Raw genomic sequence first — 22,387 nt, 5'->3', positions numbered from 1 at the left:
TACTCACTTTTTAGAGCAAACCAAGTACCTTAGTGTGATGTGAATAGCTACGTAAGTTATATATGTGTTTTGAAACTATAAACAAGCTTTCACAGATGAATATAGTGTTAAACCAAGCACACAGAAATTAGTATGTGAAACAGATAATAAAAATATGACCACAGTTGTGAAGTTGTTTTGTCTAAATTTTTTGCAGATGGAACCGAATAACTATTCCCCTTCCTAATGCAGCACTGACCTGGGACACCAGAATTCGCTGGAGACAAACGGGACCAATCCTTGGAAACATGTGGGCAGTTGATAATGGTTAGTTTATCCCTGTCATAATTACATGCCATTGATGTAGAGTCTTCCTGTACTTTCGTTTGTCAGCACAGACTTAATCACATTTCTAAGTCATGGTCTTGTGATTCATTAAACGCCCTTTCTTTCCTTTCTCCTTTGCATTCCATTAGAAGCCAAGGGATGTACAATGGGGTGGGGGAAGGCAGTGTAGTCAGCAATATTAGATGCTACAGTATTCCAGCATACATAATTTAGAAATGCATAAAGCACAAAACTAAAATTCACAGTTGATGACAAGGACTGTTCTAACATTTCTTTGAATGTCTTATAAAAAATTAACATAAATACTTACCATCCTGCATGTATTAAAATAAGGCCCATTCTTCTCTCAGTAACTACCACAACATCTGGAATGCTTATTATCTTTTAGATACAGACAACACACATAAAGATACATCATCTTCAAAATGCTAGCGAAATTTCTACCTCCTTTTTAGAAAGTAGTATATAAGGAGAAATTTACATATACATAAAAGTATTCTGTGTTATACTTAATTTATAAGTGAACCATTGATAATCTTTTACATAAATTTAGAACCATTATTGCATTTTCAAATCTTCATGAGAAAAGATACTTAAGTTATTGTGACTGCATGGCTATAAATTTCTTATACTTGTTCTTACTAGTCAACTCAGGTTTCTAGCTAATTATATTCATGGGCAGATTCATAGAATTCCTATTTTTCAAGAAACATAAATTTGACTGGAGATTATATACAAGGCAAGGGAAAGGGAAAGAAGAGACAAAATATCAATACCTAAACATTACCACAGTTCAGCAAGTCGCTAACTTAAAGCCAATTTTATTTTTATGTTTTATCTTAATTAATTATTTTATTTCTTTTTGGATAGAGACAAAAAGAAACTGAGGTGATAGATTAAGATAGAGAGGAGAGGGGGTCGGGCGGTGGCGCAGTGGGTTAAGCGCATGTGGCGCAAAGCGCAAGGACCGGCCTAAGGATCCCGGTTCGAGCCCCCGGCTCCCCACCTGCAGGGGGGTCGCTTCACAGGTGGTGAAGCAGGTCTGCAGGTGTCTATCTTTCTCTCCCCCTCTCTGCCTTCCCCTCCTCTCTACATTTCTCTCTGTCCTATCTAACAACAAATGACATCGACAATGGCAATAATGATAGCCACAGTGAGGCTACAACAAGGGCAACAAAAGGGAGACAAAATGGCCTGCAGGAGCGGTGAATTCATGGTGCAGGCACCGAGCCCAGCAATAACCCTGGAGGGAGGAAAGAAAAAAAAAAAAAAAAAGATAGAGAGGAGAATAGAGGGACGCCTGTAGCACTGCTTCACTGCTCATGAAGGTTTCTCTCTACAAGTGGGGACCAGGGGTTAGAATCTAGGTCCTTGTGCATTGTATCATGTACACTTTCCCAGGTGTTCCACCACCTAACGCTTATAACCTATTTTATAAAGTGGTAAGAGATTGCGCTACAATTTAAGGCTAATTTCCATGCCTTAGTTTTATTTCTGCTACTATTGAATAATCTAGAAATTGAAATGCACTTAGTTATGCTATTGAAACTTGGGAATAACATTAGGCAAGGTAATTTGCTGAAAAAATCACATATATTTTCCACCAGGGTTATTGCTGGGGCTTCGTGCTGCCAACCTTCCCACTGCTCCTGATAGCTATCCGGGGCCCTTTGATAGAGGGTAGGAGAGAAAGGGGGAACAGATAAAGGGAAAGAGAAAAACCTGCAGCACTGGTCATCTGTTATACAGCATCAGGTAGGGATCAGGGGCTTGAATCTGTATACTCACATATAATATATGCATCCTCCCAGGTACACAAGCACCCAGTTCCACCAATATGAATTTTTTAACCTATCAATATAAAAAGGTCAATAAGAAGGCCAAAACTGAAGGAGCACAGGGATTATATAAACATAAGCAGTACTGAACATTTGCAAAAAAAAAAAAAAGACTAAAGATGAGTTTTTTTAAATGGAGTTTCTTCACTGATAGAACATCCTTCATAGCATTTGAATCACTTAGGCCTATTGATTACCTCTAGAGAATAGTATCTACACCTGATAGGCAATTTTTTCCTGCTGTTATACTTTTCAGGGTTTCGTAACAGACTTGCTATTTTAATAGTCATAAAAGAAAGTGAAAGGGGCCCAGCAGTGGCACACCTGGTTAAACACACACATTACAGTGCACAAGGACCCAGGTTCAAGCCCCTGGGGTTTTCACCTGCAGGGAAAAAGCTTCATTAAGTAGTGAAGTAGGGCTGCAGGTGTCTCTCTGTCTCTTCTTTATCTCTCCCTCTCCTCTCAATTTCTCTCTGTCTCTATCCAATAATAATTATATAAAAATATGTTTAAAAATTAATTGAAAAACTCAGTAATTAAATAAAGTAGATGAGGAAATAAAGAACATCCACAGACATATAAACATATAAAAATATTTAAATTTCCAGTGTTTTACATGGTGCGAAACTTCTAGGAAACATTATATTTTTTGTCAGTATTTCTTTTTACTTTATTGAAGAACTGTTATTTAACAGTAGTGTTGTCACAGTTTCACATCTCCCAAGATGATTGTCAACACATCTTCCCCTCTACTGAAATATCATTCTCCCCTACCAAAGACTAAACCTCAGCCATTCTTGATCCCATTCCCCACTTGCATCTCCTGATCTGTTGTGACAGACTAGACAGAGTCCACTGGGATTTTTTCCTGTGCTATTCCTTACAACAAACTTACTTGCATTTTTTGCTTTGACTTGAAAATTTTGTATCATTGGGATTTTGTTACAAAATTTAAAATAAAAAAGTGTTTGACATGATTGCAAACCAGAGAAAAAATAATAATGAATGATAAATTTGTTTATGTGTGAAATTGAATACATGAGGTTCTTAATAACCACTGAATCTCTCATTCCTCATTGCCTTTGCCCCACTGGTACACTATTTGTACTGTGCAATGATTGCTGTCAAAGAAGCTGATATCTTTAAAGAAATCTGAGTAGTAGTATCTGAATACCATTTAACTGTCAACATTTTATCCGAATTCCAAAGATCAGGATTAGAATTTCTACTCTCATTGCCAGTCAAGACCAAAATTTAAAAAAAGTTTTGCCTTATATTAATGAGAAGACATTATCCTTCTCTCCCCTTTTTAGGAAGAATGGTTTAATATTTCAAAATACATATAACAATTATCTGCAGTATTATAGACTTTCCTCATATAGAAATTTTAATTTTTGAAATGAAATTATGACCTATTGTGGTATATCAAGATGATTCTTTGTAAATTCTTTATTAACCTAAAGAATATAGGTTTTGTGCAAATTTTAAGGATAGAAACAGTAATATACTAACTAAAATCACTTTAGCTAAAAAATAGTTAGGCAAATCAAAATATATGCCCCTACCTTCTTTATTATGAATCATTAAAACTGCTAGCATTATTTGTGTAACTCAGAAGGATAGATACATAACCATAGATAAGCATTGTACCATTTCCTTTATCACGTAGTCTTCTACATGTCACCCTGTATTCCTATGCACATCACAATATATATGCTATAGACTGGATTCTGTGTGTATTGCTTCACAATATTGTTTTACATGATGACAATATCTTTCCAGTTAATTTAACATCTTTCTCATGTTCTCTTTTGCTCTGCAGTTTATATTGGTCCATCCTGTCTCAAATTCTGTTCTGGAAGAGGACAGTGTACTCGACATGGTTGCAAGTAAGTATTTTTAAATATCTGCTCTATATATTGAAATCATGGTAGTTTTCATTTGCTTTAATTTCCTTTTTAGGGTTTTGAGGTCATCATTAAAAGGCCTGGATAGTAGGCTTCCCCAAGTGGAACTTAAATGTAATGACACAATAAATGTATTTTATAAAGTTGATAGACAAATAAATGGTTTAGCAAGAATTTGGAAAAAAGTAGTCATGTAATTTCTTTATTTACTTATTTTCTTTCTTTCTTTCTTTCTTTCTTTCTTTCTTTCTTTCTTTCTTTCTTTCTTTTTTTTTTTTACCAGAGCACTTATCAGTTCTGGTTTATGGTGGTGCAGGGGATTGAACCTGGGTACTTTGGTGCCTCCAGGATGAGAATCTCTTTGCATAACTATTATGTTATCTACCCTCATCCAGTCATGCAATTTCTTTTTTTTTTTTTAATTTTATTTTATTTATTTATTCCCTTTTGTTGCCCTTGTTGTTTTTTATTGTTGTAGTTATTATTGTTGTCGTCGCTGTTGGATAGGACAGAGAGAAATGGAGAGAGGAGGGGAAGACAGAGAGGAGGAGAGAAAGATAGACACCTGCAGACCCGCTTCACCGCCTGTGAAGTGACTCCCCTGCAGGTGGGGAGCCGGGGTTCGAACCGGGATCCTTATGCCGGTCCTTGTGCTTTGCGCCACCTGCGCTTAACCCGCTGCACTACAGCCCGACTCCCCAGTCATGCAATTTCTAAGCCTTTAGGAGAACTGTGATAGTTAACATTGAGGAAGTCAGAGGTATGTAGCACTTTAGTAGTGAATGTAGTATGGAACTATATCCCTATAAACTTACAATCTATTTACCATTATTAAATTACTAGCAGGACCACAAATAAGTGGTTTAGACTAAATACTGAATGAACTTAGCATACCACAAGTACATTTATGAACATATTTGATTGCCTCACAGTCTGATAACTACATTTTCTTTTTTTTTTATTTCTTTATTGGGGGATTAATGGTTTATAGTCAACAGTAAAATACAATAGTTTGTACATGCATAACATTTCCACATATACAATTTCCACAATACAACCCCCACTAGGTCCTCCTCTACCATCATGTTTCAGTACCTGAACTCTCCCCCCAGCCCCACCCCAAAGTCTTTTACTTTGGTGCAATACACCAACTCCAGTCTTAGTTCTGCTTAGAGTTTTTCCTTCTGATCTTGTTTTTCAATTTCTGTCTGTGAGTGAGATTATCCCATATTCATCCTTTTGTTTCTGATTTGTCTCATTTAACATGATATCTTCAAGCTCCATCTAATAGGGTAAAGAAGGTGAATTCACCATGAACCTGAGACTTTGGAACCTCACGAATAAGAGTCTCTTTACCTAATCATCTTCCCCTGTTCACATTTCTCAGTTTTCATATAACAATTCAACCTCCCCTCTAGGTCCTCCTTTGCCATCATGTTCCAGGACCTGAATGCTCCCCTCCCCCACACCAGACTACTTTATTTTGGTGCAATACACCAGAGCCAGTCTAAGTTCTGCTTTGTGTTTATTGTTCAACTTTTTGTTTGTTTGTAATTGGATTTATTTCATTGAAGATGCCTTTAAAATTTAGATGGAAAAGAGTTCTGTCAACATTTTCCACTAAGTATTGAATAGTTTCAACATCCAAAGGGTGTTGAAATCCCCTACTATTACTGTGTTGCTGTTAATATATTTCTGTAGCTCTTTTAGTAGATGTTTGATGTATTTAGATGGCCTCTCCTTGAGTGTATAGATGTTAATAATCATTAAGTCATCTTGATTGATTAATCCTCTGAGCATTTAGTAGCGTCCATCCCTATATTTTTAAATTTTATTTATTTTAAGGTCTATCATGTCAGATTGAGAATAGATGTTCCTTCCCTTTTTTGTTATCTATTGGCTTGTATGGTAGTTTTCCATTCTTTCACTTTGAGTCTGTGTTTGTCTTGTTGAGTTAGGTGGGATTCCTGCAGACAACATATGGTTGGGCTGTGTTTTCTGATCCATCTTCCTACTCTATGCCTTTTAATAGGTGAGTTCAGGCTATTGAGATTTATTGATCTTATAGATTTAATTTTTAAAATTTTTTTATTATCTTTATTTATTTATTGGATAGACAGCCAGAAATCGAGAGGGAATGGAGGATAGAGAGGAAGAGAGACAGACACTAGATTGAAAATATTTTTAATGCCATTATTGTAGATTTTTATAGTGTTCTGATATATGGTATGTTTATGGTGTTGTTTATGTTTATGGTTTATAGGAGACCTTTCAGAACTTCTTGCAGGGCATACTTGGTGATAGTTGACTCCTTCAACAGTTGCTTGTCTTAGAAGGTTTTTATGCCTGCATCTAGTTTGAATGGCAGTCTACTAGGGTACAGTAGTCTTAGTTGAAAGCCTTTCTCATTGAGAACTCAATATATATCTTGCTATTATCTTCTGGCTTTTAGTGTTTGTGTGGAGAAATCTGCTGCTAATCCTTTATCGGTTTTTCTCTGTAGGTAACTTTTTTTTTCTTTTGCAATGCTCAAGATCCTTTCCCTATATCCTTATTCCTTTACTATTCTAAATATGATGTGATTTGGTGTCTTTAAGTCTGGGTTAATTCTGTTTGGGATTCTTTGAGATTCTTGAACCTTTATGTCTTTTATCTTGTCTAGAGTAGGGAAGTTCTTAGCTATTATGTCCCGTAGAATGCTCTCTTCCACTCCCTCTCTTTCTTCCTCTGGCAAGCCAATAATGCATATATTACTTCTCCTGAAGTCATCCCATAGGTCTCTGTTTTAGTTTTCAGTATCTCTTAATCTCTTTTTGAGATCTCTTACTTCTTTCTTAGTTTTCTCTAATTCATCCTCAATCTTACAATTCTGTTTTCAGCCTCACTTATTCTATTCTCTCTCCCCTCTGTTGTTTTCTGTAGCTCAGCTGTTTTATTACCCTGTTTTGATACTGTATTAGCTTGTTCAGCTAGGTATGTTCTTAACTCAGCTATTTCAGCTTTCAGCTCTCTAATCACCTTAAGATAGTGTTTTTTCTTTTAGAGTCTCATTTGCTGTTTCCATATTTCTGATATTACTTTCAAACTCTTTCCTCACTCCAGTGACTTAGTGTTTGTATCTTGTCCTCATTCTTATGTGCCTCTACCTTTAGGAGGGTTATCTGGACTTTTGTCCTGGTTCTTTTCTCCAATGTTTCATCTTGGTTTAACCATTGTATATGGTATTTTATGAGGTCCCTCTCTTAGTACTGTTCAATCCACTAATCACACTTGCCTGGATTGACTTGTGTCTAAGTAAGGTACCTAAAGAGTTCACAGTTATGGAAATTAACAGTTGATTGTCTCAATCCCTGAGTTGAAGCACAATGCCTGTTAAAGCCTCTTTTGTTCTTTATCTTTCCTGTAGGCTATGGGAACCTGCTGACTTTTTAAACTATAAGTAGATTTTTTAGCTTAATACTCACTTCTAACCTAGAGATAAATCAGGGTGGGGGAGATATAGCACAGTGGTTATGCAAAAATACTCCCATCCCCTAAGAATACAAAGCCCAGGCCCAATTTAGCTTCTCTGACAGTAGTCAGAGCTAAGAAGGGCAGCAGTCTGTGGCTCTGTGAATTTCTAAACAAACCCTATGGGTTCTGAGGCAGTTATTCAGTGTGTCTCCGAATTTGTGAGGAAAACAATGTGGAAAGGCTGTCACTATACAGCCCAACTTCCAGACCACTGGGAGAGTATGTCTTCTCCTGAGCTGCCCGATAGGTCTCTGCCCCCAATGTCAGCACAGGGCCTCCCTGCTGCTGCTTCAGCCTCCAAGGAACAGTAGCAATAGAGACTCACAGTTGCATTTGGTGAACTTTTTTTCATTTTATTGGTAGGACAGAGAGAAATTGAGAGGGGAGGGGAGATAGAGAGAGGGAGATAGGCTCCTGCAGACCTGCTTTACCACCTGTGAAGTGACTCCCTATGGTGAGGAGCCAGGTGCTCAAACCCCAATCCTTGCACAGTCCTTGTGCCAGGTTAAATTTTAAACCAAAATTCAGTGAACTCAACTTAAAAAGTCACTGCAAAATGAAAATATTTTATAAAATATTAAGTAATCTAATGTTTTCTAATCATATTTCAAAACTGAATGCTCATCTATGTGCTTTTTTTTTCCTTCTCAAATCACATTATTAGAAAGGATAATGGTTTATAAGACAGTTGCTGACATATCAGTAGAATTTCTCATGTAACTGATCAATATACTCTCACCCCCAACTTAGATCATATTCTACCATTATGTACCAAGACTTCAAAATCTCCCCCCCAGTCCCTCATTGCCTCCTTTCCCAGTCCTTTTCTTTAGTACGATACACCACACCCAGTCCAAGATTTCCTTCTGTGTTTTCATTCTCTGTCCTTATTCCTGTGTGCTCAATATTTTATGAGTTTAGAGTGTAGGTATTAACTCTTCCTTAAAGGTTTTATATAACTCAATTGTAAACCCTTCTTTGCCTGGATTTTTGCTGTTAGAAAGGATTTTGATGCATTTCCATTTTTTGGTAAAATTGGTTTTTCATTTTTCTCTTGTTCCTCTGATTTATTCTTGGGAGACTGTATACTTCTAAAAACTTTTACTCCTCTTCCAGGTTCTCTAGTTTTTTTATGGTAGTTCTTTAAAATACCTCTTGCATAATACTTCGGACTTTTATAGTATCTGCTGTGATATCGCCCCTATTCCTTTGTACGCTTAATAGGGTCTTCTTCTTTGTTGTTTCTGTTGTTGAATGAGTCTAGTCAAGGGTTTGTCAATTTTGTTTACCTTCAAAGAACCACTTGGCCTCTTTGATTTTCTGTTGTTGTTTTTTTTTTTATTGTTGTAGTTATTATTGTTGTTGTTGTTGTTGGATAGGACAGAGAGAAATGGAGAGAGGGAGGGGAAGACAGAGGAGAGAAAGATAGACACCTGCAGACCTGCTTCACCGCCTGTGAAGCGACTCCCCTGCAGGTGGGGAGCCGGGGTTCGAACCAGGATCATTATGCCAGTCTTTGTGCTTTGCGCCACTGTTTTTAAAAAAAAAAAAAAAAAACAATGACTCATACCTAGAAACTCTGACTTATTTTTCTGTTTCTGGGGTTTCACTTCTTAGGGCTGACTTTTTCAGATAGAATAAGACATCAGTCATTGCTTCCTTCAAAGCTATACTGTCCAGGCTCAAACCTAGGTCACACACATAACAAAGAAGCACAATCCAAGTGAGCTATTTCAACTCAATTTTTTTTTAATTTTTATTTATAAAAAGAAAACACTTACAAAAACCATAGGATAAGAAGGATGCAACTTCAAACAATTTCCACCACCAGAACTCTGTATCCCATCCCCTTCCCTGATAGCTTTCCTATTCTTTATCCTTCTGGGAGTATGGACCCAGGGTCATTATGGGTGCAGAAGGTGGAAGGTCTGCCTTCTGTAATTGCTTCCCCACTGAGCATGGGCATTGACATGTTGATCCATACACCCAGCCTGTCTCTTTTGTTCCCTAGTGGGGTAGGACACTGGGGAAGCAGGGCTGCAGGACATATTGGTGAGGTCATCTGCCCAGGGAAGTCCGGTTGGCATTATGGTAGCAGCTGGAACCTGGTGGCTGAAAAAAAGAGTTAACATATAGAACCAAACAAATTGTTGACTAATCATGAACCTAAAGGTTAGGCTAGTTCAGATGAAGATTTGGGGGGCTCTCTTTTGTAGATAGTTAGTAAGCCTATTTTAGTTATATTCCAAAGGGCCCATGACTATACTAGTCATTTTACTTTATTTTTTTCTGAGCTTGACATCTGATATGCAGGTGATCTCAAGTTATTGTCTGGGGAGATGATGTGATGGCTGGAAAAAGGACCAGAAAGCTGGATCAGAGAAGAGAGTAGCTCCCTAATAAGGGAAATGGGTATAAATATTGTTGACTGTAATCCCCGTGGATTTGATCTGATCTGGGGCCCATATTCAGCTTAGGATCCTCTGTGACCTCTGCATCCCTATAGATCTGAGCTCACATTCTGTGGTCATGAGTAGGAAAGTTCCAAGCTGCCCCAATTTCAGGATCCATCTTCTCTAGCGTTGCTGATCCACGACGTTGAGTGCCAGGTCCTATGGGGGCCCACAAAGGGGTCTATTGTTTTGTTCCTGATAGAGATGACCAGTAAAAATGGACCGAGGGATTTATTCAAGGTCTAAGCCCATCATGTCTGTTTGGGAATCTCAGGAGTCCCTGGCTAGGGCCCCAGATGATGGAGTGGCCTGATAGTGACTAAAGAGTCATCATTAAAGTATGCCAGTCTCTTACCCTTGTTCAGCTTTTGCAGTCCTTACTTTGACAAGGTTAGCTTTGGAGTGACTGAGGGAAGTATAATAGGAAGTAGGTGAGGAGGTATCTAAGTCTAAGTAGACACTATTTCATTAGGAACTTTATGGTGTCTTTTTAGGTCTTTCTACTTGCTTGCTTCATTTATTGACTCACTATAGACTATTGTGCACTTCTGCTTTCAGGTATATACTTTGCCCTAATTTATGGATACATGTGAACATATGCCCTACCTCATGGGACCTGGTCTATATCTAGGTTTTTATACTTTATTAGGAAGTGGACCACCCAAAATGGAGTTAGAGAATACTATGAAAGGAAAGTCTTACCCGAGTAATAAGGCTGAAGAGTTGACATTCCATGTCTGACGTCTCTGGACACAGTCTGAAGTGAAGCATGCTGGGGTGGTACTCATTGTGTTGATTAGTTTGGGATCAGAAGATGCAATATCAATAGGTATGAATTGAGAGAGGCATGCAACAAAGTGATCCCCACCCTAGAAGTTCCAGTACTGGGGGAAATATAGGCTCTATAGAGGAAGCGGGAGGTTCCTGCTGTCTTAGGGTTTAAGAAGGCAATAGATAGTTATTGCTATAATAAAATTATTTGGCATTTGGGTTAACTTTGAAAACCCCTTTGTTAGGATTTGCTGTATCATACACAAAATCTCCATAACTTATGTCCTTTGGCATTATTTGTATATAGTTGTGTCTTATAGAGTAACACCCCTAGTTGCTTCTGTTCTCCCTGGTCTAAGCTTTTAGGAGAGTTTACATTTCAAAGACTCAGCCTATGGTCTGTGCATTTAAAAGTTTGAGATATTCAATTTTTCCCCTCTCATATTAATTAAATAGGAACTTATATGACTATAAGTTAATAGGAGTGTACATAAACACCATTCCCACCACCAAAAGACTGTGTCTCATCCCATCCTCCCCCCTGCCCACCAGTGAAGCTGAACATCCACCCTCACCCTCCACACAGAGATTTTTACTCATTTGTTTTATGAAAAAAATGGTTAGGGTTTTTCTCCAGTTGTTATCTCATCCATTATCTCAAACTAGACCATTCTTTTATTTAGTACATTTCACATAAAATTAACAGAGTTGTCAGACATTTTTTTGATTCCTGAAACTGTCCTAAAATTTTATTAAGCATTTTAATTATTTATAATATATGAATGTATTACTTCTTTTGTTGTTCTTTGTTTTTGTCATGACCTGGTTTTCACTGTTCTGGACTTTATTTTTTTTTTAGATAGATACAGAGAAAGAGAAAATGTTTATGGGGAACCACAGCACTGAAGCTTCCTCAGTCTGGTGGGGGCCTGGCTTGAAGCTGGGTCTTACACATGGAAAAACAGCATATTATCCAAGTTAACTTTTATGAACCCTTTATTTCATGTTTAATTTGTATGCTCTTTTAATTTCTTGAATCGCTTTTCCAGAACTGGTGAAATAGTAATACTATAGATTAGCAATAATTGCAACTGGTAACTAAACACTCAATATGCCCAAGAAATCTGTGAACAGATTTGGGAAAATAGTTTATCTTAAATAATAATTGTTTATATTAATGAAAACAAAAGTGCTGTTTTAAGAAGACCTATCTAGGACCAGATGGTGGTGCATCTGGTTGAATGCACATGTTACAATGTGCAAGGACCCAGGTTCAATCCCCCGGTGCCCACCTGCAGGGGGAAAGCTTTGCGAGTGGTAAAGCAGTGCTGCGGTATCTCTCTGTCTCTTTCCTTATCACCCCCATCCCTTTCAATTTCTGGCTATCTCTATCCTATAAATAAATAAAGATTTACAAAGATAAATTAAAAAAACATATCTATAAAAAATTACAGTAATCATACTTCATTTTAGTATAATAAGTTTTTCCTCTTAGCTTTTCTATTAAGTCAAAGACATCTGTGTCACCCATGACAGATGCAAGCAGAAATCTAAATGGCAGTTTGTTACCTTTGGGTGTTGTTCTTTTTTGGGATTCTTTGGTTTTTTATTATGATTATTTTATATTTATTTTATTTATTTATTTTCCCTTTTGTTGCCCTTGTTTGTTATCTTATAATGGATGGCATTGCAAATAGAAAATATTACAGTGAAAATAATTTGAAAGCAACCATGTTAAGTAAATTCCTTAAAATATAGAAAGTTTCTGATATTCAAATATTGAATCACCTGTTGTGAACATTCTTATTGAGAGAAGACACTGGGAGGTCCACCTACATTCTAATCAGCTAAGCCACATACAGCATTTCCTTGCTTAGCAGTCAGCAGATGGTTGTGTAGGATTTTTTTTTTCATCTTTTTCTTGAAGGATTACTAATTTGGGATTCCACTGAGAGGCAGCACAGTTCTATCAAGAACATCTATCTAGTTCAAGGGTTTACCAATTCCCTTTATAACGCCAGTCTAAATTTGAAATGGCTAAAGATAGGTTTGTTTTCCAATCTTTAACTTCTTTTTACAAATTTAGTGAACTTCATTATATATAAAATTATATACATATAAATGCATATAATTATATAACTTGTATATATATTTTAAGATGGAAACATGTACAAAAGTAGTTGACTATGCATATAAATCACTGGCGTTGGTTCAAGGTATATATTGGACTGTTATATCAGTCAGAAAACTATATTATTCTGGGATTAAGCTGCTCGATCATCCTTGTCAAAGCTTCAGATGTATTTTTCCCAAAGACTAATGGACTTCCTTCTCCATTCAATCAAATTCTGGCCTCAGGACTCACTTTTTCTTTAAATGCATTTCGTAAATATTTCCATAAAGGAGTTTACGACTTAATTCTATGACATTTCTTTCAGATGTGACCCAGGATTTTCTGGACCAGCTTGTGAGATGGCATCCCAGACATTCCCAATGTTTATTTCTGAAAGCTTTGGCAGTTCTAGGCTCTCCTCCTACCATAACTTTTACTCCATTCGTGGTGCTGAAGTAAGCTTTGGCTGTGGTGTCTTGGCCAGTGGCAAGGCCCTGGTTTTCAACAAAGATGGGAGGCGTCAGTTAATTACATCTTTTCTTGACAGCTCACAATCCAGGTGAGTTAAGGAAGGATGGAATATATTTTTTTAAAATTCAGCTTATATTTATTTTCAATTTTTACTTTTTAATGTTGGCATAGGCACCATCCAGTTTTAACCAGGGAAAGAGCTTTCAGTTTATATAGGGTTAATTTGCCCTAGTTTTTTTTTTTTTTTTTTGCTGTTGTTGTTGCTGTTATTGTTTTTGTTGGTTTTAATATAGTAAAAGACTCAATGATGGTTTTAAGATACTAACAACTAACTAGATTTTTAAGAATATGAAACGTTAGCATCAAAAGTAAGTTCTTAGGCCAAGGGCTAGTTAATTATTTACATAGTTTTATTTATTTGACAGCTTGCAGAGGCTGATTAAATTTACTCTGCATCTTTCCTTCTCCCAGTGCCTAATAAATAATGCAGTAAAAGAATGATTGACATTTTAAGTGTATATACACAAGTATATTGTATACAAATATTTATGAAGAGATGTTTGATTTAGATGAATATATTATATGTAAAAACACATGTATTGACCTCATCTTCATGTATGCATACATCTCACAGTGTTTTACTGTTATTAATTTTATAAAATTGTATTTTATAAAAGGAGATGAGTGAAAACTGTAGTTTTGGGGGTAGCTCATCTAATCTGAAAATCTTTGAGGGCCACGATGAATACTATGATTGAATTATCTATGTACACACTAATCAGACACAATTCACATCTAGGTTTCTCCAGTTCACATTGAGACTGGGAAGTAAATCTGTTCTGAGCACATGCAAAGCCCCGGACCAGCCTGGTGAAGGAGTTTTATTACATTATTCTTATGATAATGGGATAACTTGGAAACTGTTGGAGCACTATTCATATCTCAACTATCATGAGCCCAGGTATGTTGGAAAGTATTTGGAAAAATGGTTACAGTGATATCTCCTTCCAAAGGAAATTGTAATTCAGATGGTATATGACTAATGTTTTTTCTACTGAGAGATGATGAAGATAAAAATTGATTTGTCTTGCAGTGAAAAACTAGCAAGTCACATTTCTAATCCACTTGTCCTACTAACTTCTGATAATTCAAAGAAATTTATTCACTGATTTTGTAATTCAAATATAAGAAAAATGATCTTGTGGCTAGAAAATAGTTACATAAAAGTACATTATTTAAGTATAATGCAAAGTATATTTAGTCTAATATAATATTAACTATGTATTTCAACTATATAACTGTATTCATAGTTAAATATCTATAATATAAATATATTTACATAGTTAATATGCAACTATAATATAGTTGTTTTTAATATAAGCTATTAAGTAAACTATAATATTTGGCTATATAAAATACAACAAACCACATTTAATATGAATTATCATATTTTAACATGTTCCTAAATTTTAAATGCTGCTGGAAAATATTTGTTAGTAATATATTGCTACAACAAATTATGTGAATTAATAACTCACAAAATCTTAATAGCCCATATGCTTTTTGAATTTGCACAAAATACAGTGAGTAGAAAATTTTTTTCTAACATGTATAGACCTCTAATTAAAGGCATAGTGTAAGGTTTTATTTAAAGTCCTCTCAACAGACTGATTCTATTTTTCTTTTGCTTGTATGTTTTGTAATCTAGATTCATAATTGTGATTTTTAAATTTTACTTAAACAGGATCATCTTCAACATTGACAAAGTAGTATTACTATTAGTGGTACAATTTTAGGAACATCTAAAAGATCCTCTCCCCTTCTAGAACACTCAATCTATTCAGTGAAATTCTTTTAAAATAGCAGAAGAAGATAATAGTAAAGTTAAAATACCATTAGAGAGGAGACATTATGACTTACATTCATAATCAGATGTAAAGAACTAGCACCATTTGCCTTCCTGGAAATACATTATGGTCATAGAGAGATGTGAAAGAGAGGAAGGACTTTTGCTCTGAAAACCTGGCAAAATAAGGGAGGGGCACTGTTAATGAACTTTATATACTTTAAATTTTTTCCTAGACCTCTTCCTATATTAAAGTATTTGCCAATAGATGAAATCATTTATCATGGAAAACTTAGACTCAAATAAAAGAGATAGTAAGCATCTCTTAGGAATTATAAATCTTTGACCCCAGTGAACTGTGGTTGAAGAGTTTGTCTGCTGGATGGTGGGTGTAGTATGCAGTTACCGATCATGTGGAAATAAGAAACTATACACATGTAACAATATGTCTTACAAATCATTATTCCCTCTGGTAAAGTGAAATTAAAAAAATATTCTCACCAAAAGAATAAAAGATACCTCTGTGAGATGATAGGTTCATTGGTCAACTTTTGTAATGTAGATGTATACCAAATTATCACATTGTATTCTTCAAATATAATTTATATTTTATATCATTTATATCCAATTGTACTTCAGCAATGCTGGAGAAATAAAATACATTATGAGAAAAAATATAAATATTAAACTTCATGAAATTTTAAGAGTACACAAAATGTGTTGCACATTTTCTTTATGAAACTAAATATAAGGGACTAGGTAGTGACACGTCTGATAGACTGGAAATGTTACCATGTGTAAAGGCCAAGGTTTAAATCTTGGGTCCCCACCTACACAGAGGGAAAAGTCACAAGTGTTAAAGTAGTGATGTAAGTATCTTTCTGTTTCTCTCCCTCTCTATCTCCCCCTCCTCAATTCCTCTTTTTCCTTTTGAAAGAGAGAAAGGAAGGAAGAGAGAGAGAAAGAAGAAAGAAAGAAAGAAAGAAAGAAAGAAAGGAAGGAAGGAAGGAAGGAAGGAAGGAAGGAAGGAAGGAAGGAAGGAAGGAAGGAAGGAAAGAAAAGGAAAGAGAAAGAAAGAAAGAAAAAAAGAAAGAAAGAAAGAAAGAAAGAAAGAAAGAAAGAAAGAAAGAAAGAAAGAAAGAAAGAGAAAGAGAGAAAAGGAGGGGGAGGAAGTGGGGGAGGGAGGCTGGCTACCAGGATCTGAAGCAGTAAATTTGTCATACAGGCACCAGGCATCAAGCTCCAGTGATGACAATAAATAACTCTGGTGGCAATTTAAACAGCAAAAAAAGTAAATATAAAGCTACAGTCAGCTTTCTCACTCAGTAGAGACTCATGAATCTTAAGGAAATGTTTCATAACTTCATACTAAACACTAAAACAAATTAAATAGAACTGATAGTGCTAATGATGAAAACATCACCTAACTTAGGTAAAACGTATTTTTTACTAACAAGGAAAGACAGCTCAAAATTCAGTAATCAATCTGTATCATGAAATTTAATTAATCTTGTTGATATGAAAAATAATTTCACATTTAATGTGCTATTGCAAAAGTGTGTTTAATCTTACCTGCCATTTGAAGGCAACATTTTTCTTCTAAGAGGAATCAGGGTGGCTTTTCCGTATTAGGTATGTGCATAGCTTGAAAGATTAAGATCCGAGTGGATATTTCTTCTTATATGGTAAGAAAAACATTTTCATTTTCTGTATGTGTACCTCTGTCCATGAGACTCTACCTCCCCACACTTTTATAGCTATTAGTAAAAACTTACATGGCAAAAAATAGAATTTGATATATTCTAGACACTAAGTTATATTTTATATGGTAAATAGCATAAGCCATGTAAATTCTTCATAAGAGAATTAAATATATCTTGGTACCTTTACCCATATGCTGTCTGTTCTTCTGTATAAATTCCTGCTGTCTGTAATTGCTGTTAATTCCATATTGGCCCTTTCTGTCACAGTTATTTAAATATAAACTGTGATCTATAAATGAGTTACACTTGGTATACAGAAACTATTTCTCCTAGCCACTTTTTAGCAAAGTCCTAACCTTTGATTCACCCTGCCAATAAAGAACCATCTCTGTATGGTATTTATAAATTTTTAGAGCCGCTAATAGCTATGTTAACCTTTTAGTAAAAAGTTAACCTTTTAATAATAAGTTAACCTTTTTGTGAACTGATATTTTTAATTAATGTAAAAGATATTTATTAACTGTGAGACTAAAATTACTCTATATTTTCTTAATTATAGGGCTTGTTATTATTCTGAAATTAATATATAAAACCCAATTTAGTTTTACTTTGGTTACTGTATTTAATGACAGGAAATTTTATAAGCTTGAGCTCTACACATAAATGAACATTACAGAGTAAACACAAATCCCTAGGTTCTTGTCCAGAAGTATTTTGTTCAAATTGTTTCTTAGCAGTTCTAACCCAAGTCTTGTAATCTTCATAGAATAGAGAAAGTAGAGGTTCCCGTTCCATCCTAAGATATGTTGCAGAGATCAAGGGCATAGGTTCTAGAGTCATGCTGCCCAAATCTAGATCCCGGAATAGTCACTTAAAAAGTGCTTAGCCTTAAAGAGAGTGTTTACTTCCTTGTGCCTCTATATTTGAATATCTGTTTGGATATATGGATAATATATAAGTCATTTATGCAACATAAATCTTTCAAATCTTTTTTATGGTGAAATACAATAGAAAAAAGTTTTTGATTTGGCCATACAGGTATTATTAACCCAGTTTTGCAGATTAAGATGCTGAAAAGCATGAAAGTTAAGTATCATCCCTGTGACTACAGACATTAACCATTTTGTATTACAGTGGAAGCTTTAATCCAAGAGATTAATGAAGATTATAGACTCAGAATCTCTGCCAGGGAAAATATTAATCATTTCAATTACTATTATTACCTGCACATAGACTTCATTTTCCTTTACAGTAGACTGAGAAATTCTATTTTTCAGTTATTTTACAATTATATTTGCTTTTATAAGAGAGAAAAGCAACTTCTTTCAAAAATATTATTATTATAAAGGAAAATTATATTTTCAAAGGACATGCTTATTAACAAAGGATGTTTTATAGTAGAACTGATTTAAATAGTTTATTTTATGAATTTTATATATTAATATAAATCTGTTTAGTTATTTAGTATGCAAATATTTGGGATGTTAAAGTGAAAATAAATTTAACTGACTTTTACTCATTTAATAAATTTACATTAGTAAAATAGTATTCAGCAGACTGTGAAAAGTATTTAAAAACCCTGACCATATTATAGCTGTGTATTTTAATTTAGAAATGGTTTTAAACTTTTATTCCTGTATTTTACTACTGAGTTTCTATTATTTAAAAGTGTGTTTTCTTATTTTGCAAAAGGTTCTGCCAGTTTTTTACCATTTATATAATCAATCCTAGTAATCATATTAGGCTATCCTACACTTCTATATTCAGTTTAAAGAGAAAAATGGACATATTTTAACAATTTGTGTAAAATAACACATGCCAAGATGTTATGTACATTTCTTTACATAATAGCCAAATTACAAATATACAAAAATAAATCTAATTTCTTAGTAAATCTAGCCTTGAATATTGAAGTTATTAGTTTATTTCTAAATTATCCACTTGTGAGGTGTCTATGATTTTCTTTGCTTACTAGGAAAAAAAACTCAGTTCCTTCAGAAAGCATTTGCTGCAAACACCTCACCTGATGTTTAATTGTACACTGATGGAGACAAATGTTCCATTTGCCATTTGCTTCACATCTCACCTTGGATATGGATGTGAGCAGCATGGTACTATGATTTATGGAGCTTTCAAGTAGATGTCATTGCAGTGGCAATTAATGTATGGATCCTGCTGCTGTGTACAATAATTGCTCCTGGAAATTAGATATTATTCTTAATTTTCTTCCCCATTTGTCAGATACAGGTTTGTTGTCATAGCCACCATGACACAGCAAGTAACCTTGCACATTGTTAAGCTCATTCTTCTAGCGTTTGCCCTTCTTCCGCAGCCAGTCAACAGCGTCAGGTTGAGCCTGATGTAAAGTTTCGAGACCTCCTTTGAATCTGGAGAGGTGGCAGTCGTTGACTATGTGGGTCATAGTCTGTCTGTAGCTGTAGGGGCAGTTCAGGTCGTCTCTGGCTCCCCAGCGGAGGCTAAGCTCATGGGAACGAAGATGTGCTGTGATTCCAATCTACCCCCAAACTGTAATATGTATAACAAGATACCCAAGATCCCTTACCACACTAAGATGAATTCTGACACTTTGGCAATTGTTTTTTATTGAGTTAGCTTTTCTGTGAGTGGATGAGTGAAAGCATGGTCACAATTCTAGATGTATTTAGATTTTAGAAGAATCAGACAGGAAATTAGAAATCTCAGAAAAATGTAATAGTGAAGGAACTCTTTGTTTATTCATTTATTTTTTAAGATTTATTTTTATTTATTTTATGAAAAAGAACCAGCTCATTATTCTGGGGTATATGATTCTGAGGGTCCAGTTTGGGACCTCATGCTTATAACTCCAGAATTCTACCATTATGCCAGCTCTACTTTTTCATTAATTAATACTAGACTGCAGAATAGAAGGCTCTAATGTAAAATGTTTGTATTTTAAGATAGCAGACTAATCTGAACTTTGACTTTCACTTTTTTTTTTTTTTAGAATAATCTCTGTAGAGTTACCAGATGATGCAAGACAGTTTGGAATTCAGTTCAGATGGTGGCAACCATATCACTCTTCCCAGGGAGAAGACATATGGGCTATTGATGAGATAATCATGACATCTGTACTTTTCAACAGCATTAGTCTTGACTTTTCCAATCTTGTGGAAGTCACTCAGTCTCTAGGATTCTACCTTGGAAATGTTCAGCCTTACTGTGGCCATGACTGGACTCTCTGGTGAGGATCACATCTTTGTTATTGTTGTTGTTGTTGTTGTTACTATTTGCATTGAGACTTGAAATATAGGGCCTGGGAGGTAGCACAGTGGATAAAAGCATGGGAATCTCAAACATGAATTCCCAAATCCAACCCCTATATTCCATGTGCCAGAGTGATACTCTGGCTCTCTCATTATCAAATCTTAAAAAAATATAATGAAACATAGGCATGAACTCCAGTATATTCAGCATTTGGTTATTTACTGGCAAATTTTAATATATATTTGAACCATTTGAAAAGTCATTATTGTGTTTTCAAATAAGGAATCTTAAGAAATAAAATACTGATAAATTTAATTAATACAAGTTTTCCTCATATTTATTCTTGGTGCAGAAAGTTGGGAAGGACCTCCATATTTATTAATGTCAATTCAAGTAGCATCGCATTACACCATGATATAAGTTACAGATGTCCACCTTATTTATTATGTCAATTTTCATTTTTATTATAGATAAAAATCCTCTTTAAAGAGTTTCAATTAACTAAAGTGACTGACATACTTATGTTTCTTTTGGAGGCCTGCCATGATGATAGTGAAACACTAAATCACAATAGTGACAATTTCAATACAATTTCTCATAAGTAGTTTTGTCTTCGTGCTACCTCACTTGAAATCCAATAGAGTAACTCATTCCTATTTTATTAACCAAGTATCTCCTTTTTAAATCTGTCTCATCAGACAGTACTGGACCAATGATTCAAATTAGTAATATCAGTAGAGTTTCATGATAGATGTCCTTTTCTAGTGAAGATATCTATAATTCCTTATATCCTCTGCCACCATGGTTATACACAAACTTTCTTAGAATATATATACAGTAAATAAATTAAGCACTGATTGGAAGGATTGCAAAATAATTAGACAGAGCAAAATGGTAGCTACTTTAAATAGAAAGAAGGAAGCTATGTTCAAATTATTCAGTGAATGAATACAGTATAGCCTGCTAATTCACAAGTGAAAAACATCAAGAAATCCAGTCACATAAAGACCTGAAGGGAAAGTATTTCAACTGTAGTGAGCATTGCAATTCAAAGCCTTTTACAGCTAGAGAGCACTGTGGCATATTTGAGGACCAGGAAGGAGGCCAGTGATACTGGGACTCAAGTGATCAGTCAGGAAGCCTGAGATATAAGCCAGGGAATGTATAGAAGTCAGATTATATAGGGCTTCTGATTTCTAAATCCCAGATTAAAATTCAGTCCTGCATAATTCCCAAACTTTCAGCCTTCATCACTATACATACCACCTTTCTCCAGGCTTCCTCAAGATTTTCAACATGATTTTCAGAATAATTTCTAAGAGATTTTCACTTTCTATTAATTAATAATCAAACCAATTTAATTTTTCCAAATGAATCTTGCCAAACGCTATTCACCATAATTATCTCCAGAGAGTATATCATGAATGACCCATTAGTGACCTTATCATAATTAGAGGTAAATTTTACACACAATTACACAGAAAATTACCCTTGATGGGAATTGTGCATGGACAGTCACATCTCACACACAGCAGGCTAAAATTCTAGCATCAAAATAATAGCTAATGGAATGGAAGTACAGCTGGTCACTTTTTTTTTCTGTGAGCACTGTTGAACTAGACAGGATGAAATTTATTAGTGACAAACTATGAAAGATTATATGGTATATATTTTCTTTTCAATAGCCTTTGATGTTTCTCATTATAGTTCCTTCTCAAAGAACCTTCAAAGAAAATAAAGGGATAGAGCAAATAAAAGAATACAAAAGATGTAAACCAAAATGAGATTTCTTAGAACTTCATGTTTCTCAAGAGTTAAATTTGTCCAAATTAATAGTAATAGAAATTGATCATATTTCATAAACTATATTTCCCAAGTTTGTGCAGTAGATTTTCCCCAGCATTTTTAATACTACAGTCACATCATGAATGCAAGTCCTGTATCATGTTTATTTTCATAAATACTTAACATCTGCTCATATAAACTCCAAAGTTGCTGAGCATTTTGATTTAACATTTGGGTTGAATGCATGATAACAGCAGTTTAATTTCTGTGCTTTGATCAAAACCCTAAGAACAATATCCCTTCACACAAGTCTGATGAATATTCTTGACTCACCACTGCTTTAATTGATGTAGATACATTTACTTCATGAAAGTACATTCACAGTAATTATAGAAAACCATGAGAAAATAT

At 34.9% G+C, this 22,387-nt stretch overlaps 1 protein-coding gene across 1 annotated transcript in view; it reads left to right on the top strand.

The window, feature by feature from the left end:
- Positions 1 to 22,387, top strand: part of RELN (reelin) — a 561,009-nt gene that overhangs the window by 359,148 nt on the left and 179,474 nt on the right. The window contains exons 15-19 of the mRNA XM_060195660.1: positions 197 to 306; positions 3,991 to 4,057; positions 13,251 to 13,484; positions 14,196 to 14,357; positions 19,932 to 20,168. Coding sequence (XP_060051643.1) covers positions 197 to 306; positions 3,991 to 4,057; positions 13,251 to 13,484; positions 14,196 to 14,357; positions 19,932 to 20,168 — 810 coding nt within the window. The remainder of the gene's footprint in view (positions 1 to 196; positions 307 to 3,990; positions 4,058 to 13,250; positions 13,485 to 14,195; positions 14,358 to 19,931; positions 20,169 to 22,387) is intronic.

Source organism: Erinaceus europaeus, chromosome 8, assembly GCF_950295315.1.
Source record: "Erinaceus europaeus chromosome 8, mEriEur2.1, whole genome shotgun sequence".
In the NCBI taxonomy this organism is placed as follows: domain Eukaryota; kingdom Metazoa; phylum Chordata; class Mammalia; order Eulipotyphla; family Erinaceidae; genus Erinaceus; species Erinaceus europaeus.
Note: the sequence above shows the minus strand (reverse complement) of the source record. Positions and strands in the feature narration are given on the sequence as shown.